We start from the raw sequence: 13,274 nt of genomic DNA, 5'->3' as shown, positions 1-13,274 counted from the left end.
AAAATATAGAAAAATAGAATATGTGGTATAATAAAGAATAATATAAAATTATTACAATATAAAATAATAATAAAATATAATATTTCATACAATATAATACAATATAATAATGAAATAAATCATAATAAAATTGTATACATAATAATCATAATATATAATATAATAATACAATAATGTATAATAACAATTACAATAATAATAATGTGTATTATGACGTCATCCACATACATGAGCATCTTCTTCTATGCAAGCTTAGATCATCTATGTTTACTACTACTACTACTACTACTACTACTAATAATAGTAATAATAATATCGTTCATACCACTTTGATGGGCCTCAATGCCCAGACAGAGTCTGAGCGGCGGCTGTTGGTCCAGGAGTCCCACCGTGGGTACTCTCCCTTCTCAAATACAAACTGCTCTCCTTTGCAATTCGGCTGCTCGTAGCCCACCCACCTGGGAATAGCAAACACAAATAACATTGGGTTGCAGTTCAGACTAAAAATTGAGAGCTGACAAATGGAATTAATGAATGGGATGAATGAACATACGGCCCAGAATAGACCAGGATGGATCCAACTTTGTCAAGACCAGCCTCCTTGAGGTTGGGGCAAGCTGCATTCAGCTCATGGCAGCGGCCCTGGAAATTCTCCTGCTCAAAGACCATGATCTGCACACAAGAGAATCCATAATCAGATATAATAATAATATAATAGACTAGAATAGAATGATAATATATTATAATATACTATATAAAAGAATTAATATAATATAGTATAATAAAAGAATATATAAAATAATATATATTATATTATATTAGATATTATAATGAATTATAATAATAAATAATAACATAATATTATATACGTGTGAAAAAGATCTTGGAGTTCTCATGGACAACAAGTTAAACATGAGCCAACAATGTGATGTGGCGGCAAAAAAAGCCAATGGGATTTTGGCCTGCATCAATAGGAGCAATATAATATGTCTAGATCTAGGGAAGTAATGCTACCCCTCTATTCCGCTTTGGTTAGACCACACCTGGAATATTGTTTCCAATTCTGGGCACCACAATTCAAGAGAGATATTGACAAGCTGGAATGTGTCCAGAAGAGAGCAACTAAAATTATAAAAGGTCTGGAGAACAAGCCCTATGAGGAGCAGCTTAAGGAGCTGGGCATGTTTAGCCTGAAGAAGAGAAGGCTAAGAGGGAATATGATGTATAAATGTAATGTATAAATATGTGAGAGGAAGCCACAGGGATGAGAGAGCAAGCTTGTTTTCTGTTTCCCTGGAGACTAGGACGTGGAACAATGGCTTCAAACTACAAGAGAGGAGATTCCATCTGAACATGAGAAAGAACTTCCTGACTGTGAGAGCCGTTCAGCAGTGGAACTCTCTGCCCCGGAGTGTGGTGGAGGCTCCTTCTTTGGAAGCTTTTAAACAGAGGCTGGATGGCCATCTGTCAGGGGTGATTTGAATGCAATATTCCTGCTTCTTGGCAGGGGGTTGGACTGGATGGCCCATGAGGTCTCTTCCAACTCTTTGATTCTATGATTCTATATATTATTATATTATTATGTTGTGTTATAAAATAATATTAATATTATGTTGTATTATTATTCTTATATTAATAATAGTATAATATAATAATATGTCATATTATTATATTAATTATAATATACTTGTTATATTATTTTATAAAAATATTTTGTTACATTATTAGTATAATTATTTATTTGTTATAATTATAAAATATTATTTTCCAAGAAGCCACACCCTTCCTGAATGAAATAATAATAATAATTGTAGCAAGAAATATAATAATACATGCTAAATAATATAATCATAGTAATATAATATATAACATAATTATAATAAATGTAATATATATACTAATAATAATAAATGCAAAAATAATATAATATAAATAAGAATATGAATTAAAATGTTATATAATATATAATAATGCATAATACTATTGTTTTCCATGGAGCCTGAATTTAATAATAGTAATAATAATAATAATAATAATAATAATAATAATATACTATATAAACACTTTTTCCTAGTTCCAACAGACCTCAGACCTCACTACCTCTGAGGATGCTTGCTATAGGTACAAGCGAAACATTAGGAGAAAATGCCTCTAGACCATGGCTATATAGCCCGAAAAAAAAACCTACAACAACCCAGTGATTGCGGCCATGAAAGCCTTCGACAATACAATAATAGATATTGTTACTATATTATACTATATTGTATTATTGTATTATTTTATTATTATATTATATCATTTGCACTGGGTCAAATTCAGGTCTGACCTTGCTGCCTTGTTTCGCCGCTTGGTGATCCGAAGCCATGGTGAAATAGGAGGACTGGCCCTTTAAGAGAAAGAGTTAAACTCACATTAATTGCCAAAAAATCTTGATAAAGTTTGCAAATAATATAAATATAAATAAGCATTTGCAAATAATATAAATAATATAATCTTGCATTGCAAAAACTTTATTATGTCTGCCATTGCAATGCTTATTATTATATTGTTATATTTGCCTGTAAAAGGAGGGTTCAATTTTACAAATGTAGTTGTTCAGAATATGAACATAATAACAATACTAATAATGTTTGCAAAAAGCCTTATTTGCAACCTAGATTTTGCAATAGTATTAATATAAAATATTGCATTGCAAAAAATGCCTTTTTATTCTGAAAAGTTGTAATGTATAGGGCTGGGTAACCACGGAAAAATTTGTTTCTAAACTCGATTCGTTTCCAGGGGGCGCTAGCGTTTCCAAATTCTAAATACTTCTGAAATTTTGAAATTTCAAAATTTCATTATTTACGAAATTTCGTTAATTTCGAATCGATTTGTTAATGGCGGACGCGATGGGGCAATATGCTAAAAAAAAACCTCCAAATGGGACAGGGGGAACTTCTGAAGCTTCCCTCTCCCTCTGTTGTTGACTGTTGGTGTGATAAAACAAACAACTATAAAACTTGCACCAGACATGCGAAAATAATAACTAAATAATTACGAAAAAATTATGAAATAATTTCGAAATAATAACGAAACAATAACGAAATAAATTGAAAAAATTGTTTCGAATCTAATTTACTCCTCACACTATTCCTGCATGGCTCAATATCGGATCGTAAGCTAATTTAAATACGAATTAATAACGAATTACGAAATTAACGAATGAAACCGCCCAGCCTATCTATCTATCTATCTATCTATCTATCTATCTATAATCAATTGCAAAAAGAAAAGACTTCAAAAGACTTTATTTGCAAAATTTGCATTTGGAATGGTTGCAAATACAGATTTTGCAAGTAACAAGAACCATTGCAAAGTAGAATGGAGGGTCTTAATAATAATAATAATAATAATATGCAGGGAGTTCTCTTGCAAACAGAATGAATGGAGGTTCAAACTAATATAACAACAAAAACAACTATGTAATATTTGCAAAAAGAGGATTCTCTTTTGCAAAGGCAAATTTCGCAAATAAAAGGGGTCATTGCAAAATAGAATATAAAATAATAATAAAATAATAGTAAATAATAAAATTAGTTAAATATATTTAAATTAAATTATTAAAATTAACATGATATGCTATTGATGAATAAAATTATACATACATTATATATATATATATATATATATATATATATATATATATATATAATAAAACAATATATGAATATATGATATTCCTCGGAATTAAGGAAGTGAATAAATGGAGAGATGAATAGATAGATAGATAGATAGATAGATAGATAGATAGATAGAGTGGATCTAAGATGGATCTAAGAGAGGCCTATCTTCAAGTCCCAATAGATGGATAGATAGATGGAGAGATGGAGAGATTGATTGATTGATTAATTGAGTAGTGATAGACCTAAGAGAAGCATACCTTCAGGTCCCATTACATACATGGTTAGATAGATCAATAGATAGATAGATCAATAGATAGATAGATAGATAGATAGATAGATAGATGATAGAGTTATGGAACGGGGCCCCTGGTGGCACAGCCAGTGAGCTGCTGAACTTGCTGACCAAAAGGTCGGCAGTTCGAATCTGAGGAACGGATGAGCTCCAAAAGTTAGCCCCAACTTTTGCCAACCTAGCCATTTGAAAACATGCAAATGTGAGTAGATCAATAGGTACCCCTCTGGCGGGAAGATAACAGTGCTCCATGCAGTCATGGCAGTGGCCACATGACTTTGGAGGTGTCTACGGACAATGCCGGCTCTTTGGCTTAAAAATATAGATGAGCACCACCACCCCAGAGTTGGACGTGACTAGACTCAATGTCAGGGGAAACCTTTACCTTTACTATGCTATAAAATAGATAAAATAATTAAATAAATAATATCTATATAAATAAAAATGTAATGTTCATTTGTGGGATTAACAGAATTCAAAAGCCACTGGATGAATTGACACCAAATTTGGCCACAAGACACCTACTAACCCAAGGAGTGAGCATCACTCAAAATAAATTGATTTTGTCATCTGGGAGTTGTAGTTGCTGGGATTTATTGTTAACCTATGCATTCTGAACTCCACCAATAAAGGAATTGAACCAAATGTGGCATAGCAGGACTCCCATGACCAACAGAAAGCACAAGAAGGGTTTGGTGAGCATTGACCTTGAGTTTGGGAGTTGTAGTTCACCTACATCCAGAGAGCACTGTCGACTCAAACAATGATGAATCTGGACCAAACTTGGCACAAATATTCCATATGCCTAAATATGAACACAGATGGAGTTTGGGGGAAATGGGCATTGACTTTTGGGAGTTGTAGTTACTGGGATTTATAGTTCACCTAGAATCAAAGAGTGTTCTGAACCTCACCAACGACAGAATTGGGGCAGACGTCTGACACTGAGCCCCCATAACCATCAGAAAATACTTAAGGCCATCCAGTCCCACTCCCTTCACCAGGGCAAGAAAACGTAATCAAAGCCCTCCCGATAAAGAGCCAACCTGCCATAGATATAGATAGATAAATATGATTCACACACACACATATATAGTATCATATATTTGAAAGGTACCCCTACAGAAGGACAATTCTATGTTGCTTGTTCCAGAGTAGACAAACCAGACAATCTCGATATCAACACTGACAAAGAAACAGCAAGAAATATTGTTTACCCACAAGCATAAAGACATTACATATATTAGAAACTAACACTTTCTAATTACTTTATTTTCCAGATCACCAGACTGGGCTAGTTTTAAAATAAAATAAAAATAGCAATATATATTTTATGAATATATTAAGGTTGGGCTTTAGCACAGCAGGTTAACTGAGCAGCCTGAAGTTTACGAAAACTAAATCTCCTATTAACCAGTTCATTATCTTCCAACTAATTCTTATTTGCACCTGAAATTTCAGTCTCTGAACTCCTTCCCCTAGAAACCAGTTCCTCTGCACCACCTTGGAAACTCTTTGTAATGTCACCATCACTAACTGCTGGAGACACAGACCGATAATTTTCAGGACTTAAAACCTCATGTGGACTCATCCATGTGATCCATGTCCACATTAACATTGGCATCAGCCACAATCATGGGCTGAACTACAACATTAGCACAGCAGGTTAACCACCAGTTGCAATAAGTCTTGCCAATCAAAAGTTCAGAGCCCAGGTTGGGGTGAGCTCCTGGCATTTAGCCCAGCTTCTGCCTACCTAGCAGTTGAAAAGCAAATGTGAGTAGATAAATAGGTACTGCTTAAGCGGGGAAGTATTTAAGGAAGGAAATGCCAGAAAAATGTCAGTGATTCGATCAAGGAGGAAGTTTATGTAAAAGCTCTTTGGCAAAGAAAGTGGAGCAACATCACCCCCTGGTGGCCAGAACCAAGCACAGCCTCCAAGATGCGAAAGATGGGAAAAGCCTATATATACTTCTATCTATTGTCTGCCTTGTCAGTGTATAATGGACATTGAATGTTTGTCTTATATGTATGTTCTGTGATCAGGGCTGAGTCCCCTTCGAGGTGAAAATGGCAGAATATAAATTCTGTAAACAAAAACAAAAAAGAAATATTCCTCAGAATTAAGGAACTTGGGGGGGGGGGTACTCTTTTGCAAACAGAACAAAATAATAATAATAATAATAATAATAAATAATATTAATATATGATATAAAATAAATAAAAATAATATATTAAAATAAGATATAATAAAAATAATATAATAAAAATAATAGGTTAAAAGTGCAAATGTCAGTCTAAATAATACACACACACACATATATATGCAAAAGATGAATGAAAAGTCTAAATAATATAATAAAATAATAAGAAAAATAATATACTAATATTTGCAAAAGTAGAATGAACAAAAAGTCTCAATAATAAACTAATAATAATATTAATATTATATAATATTGCTCTTATCAGCTGCACCTGAACCTGGCCTGATTATTGGTTGATAATACATTTGCAAAGATAATTATAAAATATAAAAAGTAATATAATATAATAATATACTAGTAAAATAAAATATAAATTAATAAAATAATAAAATAAAATAATAGAAAATATGATATAACATGCCACCAGTCTTACCAGCTGCACCCGAACCTATCCTGATTATTGTTTGATAATATATTTGCAAAGGTAATCATAATATATAATAAAACGTCAATAATATAATTGAATTAATCCACTGAATAAAAGAAATAAAATTTTCAACAGATTAAAAAAACAAAAGTATCATGTTATTGCCCTACAAGAAACTCATATAACACACAAACATGTAGCACACCTTGATCATAAAAAATTGGGAAGAGTATTTTACGCCTCAGCAAGCAAAAAGAAAAGAGGGGTGGCAATGTATGTAGACACAAATATCCTGGCAACTTTAGCATTTAAGGATGATGAGGGAAGATTTCTAGAGGTCATTATCACAATTCAAGAAAAAAAAATGTTGATATGCAATATTTATGCCCCAAATGATTCTAAAACAATATTTTCAGAAAAGCTAAAAAAACAAATAGACTCCCAAGTATTTGATCAACTCTTAATATTAGGGGACTTTAATGGAGTAATAGACAATAAATTAGATAGAAGTAGAAACATAAGACAGAAGGGAAAAAGAACTGCGATTAGTGGAAACTTACCAAAATCAATTCTAAATTGGAAAAGTGAGTACAGATTGCAAGATATTTGGAGATATAAACATGAGAAGGAAATAGATTACACTTTCTACTCAGATCGTTATAGAAGTTGGTCTAGAATAGACATGATGTGGATAACAAATTCTCTAACGATGAATGTTAAAGAAATAAACATATTACCGAGGATAGAGTCGGACCATTGTCCATTAGTAATGAAATTGCAAATATCCAAAACAACAAGAAAATGGAGATTAGACGAAAATTTATTGAAAAAAGAAAACGACATAGAAAATAATAGAAAAAAATTAAAAGATTTTTTTGAAATAAATGAGAAGGAAGATATACATCTGTATACGATCTGGGAAGCCAGCAAAGCTGTAATGCGGGGCAATTTTATTCAACAAAAAGCAAGAAATAACAAAATGATAAGGCAAGAATGGGAAGCAATCATGAAAGAAATCAAACAGGAGGAGGAAAATCTAAAGAAAAACCCCCGGAATGGTAATAGGGTGGAGAAACTAAAAATACTACCTAAACAAAGAGAGCATTTAGAATTAGAAGAGAGAGCAAAAGAACTAAAATACTTGAAACAAAACCACTTTATGAACGCAAATAAGCCAGGGAAGTGGCTAGCAAAGAAACTAAGAGGGAAAAGAGAAGCAACATTCGTGACAAAATTGAAAGAAGACGATAAAACATATACACAAGAAGAGGAAATAAGAAGGCAATTTATGGAATACTACAAAAGATTATATAAAAAAGACGAGATAGATAAAGAAAAGATCTCAAAATATTTAGGAGAAAGAAAAATAGGAAGAATATCAGATGAAGAAAGGGAAGACTTAAATAAGGAGTTCACCGACTCGGAAATAAAAGAAGCAATAAAAAACCTGAAGACGGATAAAGCCCCGGGCCCAGACGGCTTTTCGGCTATTTACTATAAAACTTTCCAAGAAGAATTAATACCCTACTTGAAAAAAATTATGAACACAATTAGAGAAACTAAAACTATTCCGATGTCATGGAGGCAAGCAAACATATCTGTGCTTCACAAAGAAAATTCCGACCCTGAAAGAGTGAAAAATTATAGGCCTATATCGCTACTAAATCTGGACTACAAAATATTTAGCTTCATAATTGCGGAGAGATTAAAAAAACTACTGACAAAAAGAATTAAAGAAGAACAATCCGGCTTTTTACCAAACAGACAACAGAAAGAAAGTGTTAGAACAATATTGGATCTGATCGAATACTATGATATTAATAGCCAAAGAAAAGTAATGCTACTAGCCCTTGATGCGGAGAAGGCCTTTGAGAAGGTAAATTGGGATTTCTTTAAGGCACTCATGCAAGAGATGGACATCGGACATCATTTTCAAAATATGATAAAGGCAATATATGAGAAACAAGAGGCCAAAATATGGATTAATGGACTAGAAACGGAGAAAATTGAAATAGAGAAAGGGACGAGACAAGGATGTCCCCTATCCCCCTTGATATTCATCTTGACTTTAGAGGTCCTATTAGATAAAATTAGAGAAGATAAAGAATTGGAGGGTGCAAGAATTCAGGGTCGGGATTTTAAACTTAGGGCGTATGCCGATGATATTATTTGTGTAATAGAAGAACCTGAGAAAAATCTGGGAAAATGGATATGAACAATAAATGAATTTGGGGAGGTGGCAGGCTTCAAATTAAATCTGGATAAAACAAAAGCTTTAACGAAGAATATTACTCAAAAAGAAAAGGAGAAATTAGAAAAGAATTGGAATATTCAGATTGTAACCAAGCTGAAATACTTAGGGATAATATTGACGGCCAAGAACCTACAGCTACTACAGAACAATTATATAGAAGGGTGGAAAAAAATGAAAAAAAGAAATGGAAAGTTGGAAAAATCTGTACTTGTCCCTATTAGGGAGAATCTCCAGTATTAAAATGAAAATATTGCCTAAAATTATTTTTCTCTTTCAAAATCTTCCAATAATCAGGAACCAAAACCTATTAAAAGAATGGAACAAGGAAATAATGAAATTTATCTGGCAAGGTAAAAAAGCGAGAATTAACTTTAAAAACATGATTGAGGATACAAAGAGGGGTGGTTTTGCAGTTCCGGATTTAAGGTCATACTTCGAAGCTAGCGCATTGATGTGGGTAAAGGATTGGGTGGAATTGAAGAAGGAAAAATTGCTCACTCTAGAAGGAATTGAATTAAGAACAGGCTGGCACCACTACCTATGGTATGGAGACCCCAAGAAAGAAAAAAAATTCGGGAACCATTTTATTAGATCTGCAATCATAAAAATTTGGCAGAAATATAAATCAAAAATCTGTGAAAAAACCCCATTATGGCTCTCCCCTCTAGAAGCCACTCAAAGAAGAGAAATGGGATGGAATAATTGGCCGAGATATAAAGAATTATTAAAAAAGGAAGAAGGTGAGATAGTAATGAAGACACAACAAGAAATGAATTCGATAAATAAAAACATATCATGGTTTCAATATAGACAAATAATGGAGTATTATAAGAAGGATAAGAGACAAGGGTTTCAAGAACAAGATACCTTCTGGGATAAGATATTAAAAACTAACAGAAAGATAACAACAAAGTTATATAGGAAATTATTAGAATGGAACTCAGAAAAGGATGGAGAGAAAAATATATATGAAAAGATGGAACGAAAACTTGGGCAAAGTAATTAAGAAAGAAGATTGGGAAAAGATTTGGAGAATAAAGATCAGATATACCTATGCAATAGATTTAAAAGAAAATTGGTTAAAGGTGGCACATAGATGGTATATGACCCCTCAAAAATTAAACAAGTCGTACAAAAACGTAAATGCTAAATGTTGGAAGTGTGGGAGGATGGATGGCACTTATTTCCACATGTGGTGGTCGTGTCCAAAAGCAAGAACATACTGGAGAAAAATCTATAAGACAATACAGGAAATTCTAAATGTGAAATTACAATTTAAACCAGAAATATTCCTGCTAGGAATACTTGATACAAAAATTGAAAGAAACATAGACAAACTTCTCTTCTTAATGAATACGGCGGCAAGAATGTGCTACGCGAAACTATGGAAGAAAGAAGAAATCCCTGAAATAAAGGATTGGATTGAGAAGGTATTGGACATCAAAAATATGGACAGACTAACATATTTGATTACCAAAAGTAAAGGAACCCCGATAGAAGAAACTGATTGGACAAAAGTGATAAACTATACTGACTACATAAGTAATAGTACAGAAGAATAAGTAGAAGAGAGAATGACAAAGAAAATAAGGATAGAAGAAGGAAAAGGAATATCCACTCAGAAGATATGAAGTCAACGAGAGACATTTACCATCTGTCTCCAACTCTTATTTTATTATTACTATTTTTTTCTCTTTCTTTCTTTTCTTTCCTTTCTTTCTCCTCTCCCTCTCTTTTACCTTCTCTTTCCCCCTCTCTTTCCCCCCTGCCTAGCCATCCTTCTCCTCTACCCTTCTCCTCCCTTTCCCCTCCCCTATCCCATTCACATTTTCTTTCTAAACTCTTGCATGTTTTGTAACACAAAGAAAAGTTTCAATAAAGATTATTGCAAAATAAATAAATAATATAATTGAATAAAGCAAAAAATATACTAATAAAATAAATTTAATAACATTAATAAAATAATAGAAAAATAAAGATAAAATTAATATAATATAATATAATATGTTACCAGCTTACCAGCTGCACCTGAATCTGTCCAGATTATTATTATGGGTTGTCCTGGATTTGCAAAGATAATAATAAAATATGCTAATAAAATAAATTAATATATTAAAATATAATGAAATAATACAATGTAATAAAATAAAATAATCAAATATTAAAATAATATAATTTATAAAATAATTTAAAAATCCAATTAAATCAAATTAAATGAATGTAACATGTCATGGGTCTTACCAGCTGCACCTGAATCTGGCCTGAATATGGGTTGCCTTGGATTTGCAAAGAGCCCCAAAGCGGGCATTTATAGGGAGATTTGTGTTGTTTCAATGGGAAATCCTGTGACTGGCTGATTTCAATGCGGATTAGGGGCGGAATGCAAGCGAAGGCCATGTCAGCTGCAAACAGGCCATTTCTGCAAAGCGAAGCAGGAAAGGCACAAAAGGAAGGCCGCAGGAAGTGTCAGCAGAAAGGCGAATGCCCAGCCCGGATCTAAAGGCCATAATAATAATAATAGCTCATGTATAAAAAAGGGAGAAGCCTTTCAGGCGTTTGGGACTCTGCCCACTGCTGGCCTTGCAATTGGACCAGATTGGTCAGTTATGCGGACGCAGAGAGATTTTCTGGACCAAACATGGCACACAGACCCAAAATGCCCAATTGTGAATGCAAGCGGAGTTTGGGAGCGATTGCCCTGGGAATCTGGGAGTTGCAGGTCACCTGAATTCAGAGAGCACCGAATCCAAACCAAACTTGGCACACAGACCCAACATGGGCAACTGTAAATGGCAGTGTCTGTTGAGGATTGACCCACAATTCTGGGAATTGTAGTTCACCCACATCGTTATGTATTTTCTGATGGGAGCATTCATAAAAAGTGAAATCAAAGACTGGATTTTTCCTAATAAATAATGTACTAAATGATACAACTTTCCACCCCAAAACAAACAAGGCCTTTCTCAAACAACGCAGGCACTGCCAGGTACCCAAGCTGGTATATATTAAATGTTAAATAATAAATACTATATGGGTTGCTATAAGTTTTCCAGGCTGCATGGCCATATTCCAGAAGCATTCTCTCCTGACGTTTTGCCTGCTTCTGAGAAGAAACAACCCAGAACTCCCTGCCTTCAAACTGATCTGACATGCAGCAGGGAGTTCCACAGTTCTCTGTTGCCCGTTTGGGCCAACACCAATGGGAATGAGGTCACAGCAGCAGCTTCAACCAAAGACTCTTTTTCTGCCTTGCTTTCTTCCCCTCAACCTAACATTGTAACAAATCCCCTAATAAAGTATCAATCAATTGTAATTTTTCCTCTCCATCGTGCTACTTTGTGTCCTTTACTGCCTCCAAACTCTTTTCTGCATGAACTTTCTCTTTCCCGGGCTGGAGACAGCTGCTGGCCTGCCCGGGATGCAATTCTCATGTCCCAGGGAGTCTGAAACTGCATTCCTCTGAACTGTGGATACTGAAACCCATCAGATCCCCATATCTGCGGGTCAACAGATCACTCCAAAATTGGTGCTATTCTTCTCCTAGGCTAATTTCAAGACTAATGGCTATCTTGCTTTCGCTCTATTAACTCCTCCACCCCAGGAATAACCTTATTTGTACCCTAAAACTCCACATGGAGCCCAGTAGGTTCCCCACTGCTACGACGTTGCCACCGCCATCTCATCAATGCCAAAAAGCGTGTTGACCTGGGGAACCTGCTGCGGTCACCCCTTGGGACCCCCAGAGAACAGAAGGCCATCCTGGTCCTTGGCGAGATGGGATCTGTAATTTTGTCCACTCCCAGACATGGATCTTGACCTCCACTGCTTGCAATCACTCCTATAGGAATTCAGTGAACTCTGAGAACCTTCCCCTTTTGACTTCATGGATTCTGCCTACTTTTATTGGACTTTGATCAATTTTTGAAGAACTTTTAAAACTTTTTGGAAACTTTTTCCCCAACCCTCATGAATTTCCGCTATGATTTTTCTTGACTTTCAATTGACGTTTGGTGGGTGGGATGGATTGCTATGAATTCTTTTCCCTCTTTATGAATGTATGACTTATGAACATCATGTATGTATCTGTATAAAATATGAAATGCCACCTCTTTGTGACCCCAGCATATCATTTCCTGAGGTAGATTTTGCCCTAACTGAAAGGACTCAACAGAAACTTCTTGCATGGACAATACAATAGGTACACCTTCAGGCTTCGTAGCATGGCCACCTAAAGGAATTGCCCCATGGTGATTCAATCATTCTTCACAAAGGGGACATCCTGCCTTTGGGAAGATTTGGATGTCCCCAACTGCCTCACTCTTCATACCTTCAGCTGGAACCAAAGACCAGATAACATCAATTGATCCCATACCCAGAACTGGTGATTACCGGGACTTGGCATCCACGCCAGCCACAGATGTTTATTTCACCT

At 34.5% G+C, this 13,274-nt stretch overlaps 1 protein-coding gene across 1 annotated transcript in view; it reads right to left on the bottom strand.

Annotated features, from left to right (window-relative positions):
• LOC137095389 (beta-crystallin B2) overlaps positions 1-11,191 on the bottom strand; it is a 29,447-nt gene extending 18,256 nt beyond the window's left edge. The window contains exons 1-4 of the mRNA XM_067462001.1: positions 11,084-11,191; positions 2,327-2,386; positions 554-672; positions 326-458 (exon numbers count right to left, since the gene is read on the bottom strand). Of these exons, the coding sequence (XP_067318102.1) occupies positions 326-458; positions 554-672; positions 2,327-2,365 (291 nt within the window). The 5' untranslated portion in view covers positions 2,366-2,386; positions 11,084-11,191. The remainder of the gene's footprint in view (positions 1-325; positions 459-553; positions 673-2,326; positions 2,387-11,083) is intronic.
• Positions 11,192-13,274: the final 2,083 nt, after the last annotated feature.

Source organism: Anolis sagrei, chromosome Y (assembly GCF_037176765.1).
Source record: "Anolis sagrei isolate rAnoSag1 chromosome Y, rAnoSag1.mat, whole genome shotgun sequence".
In the NCBI taxonomy this organism is placed as follows: Eukaryota; Metazoa; Chordata; class Lepidosauria; order Squamata; family Dactyloidae; genus Anolis; species Anolis sagrei.
This window is presented reverse-complemented; position numbering and strand designations above follow the sequence as displayed.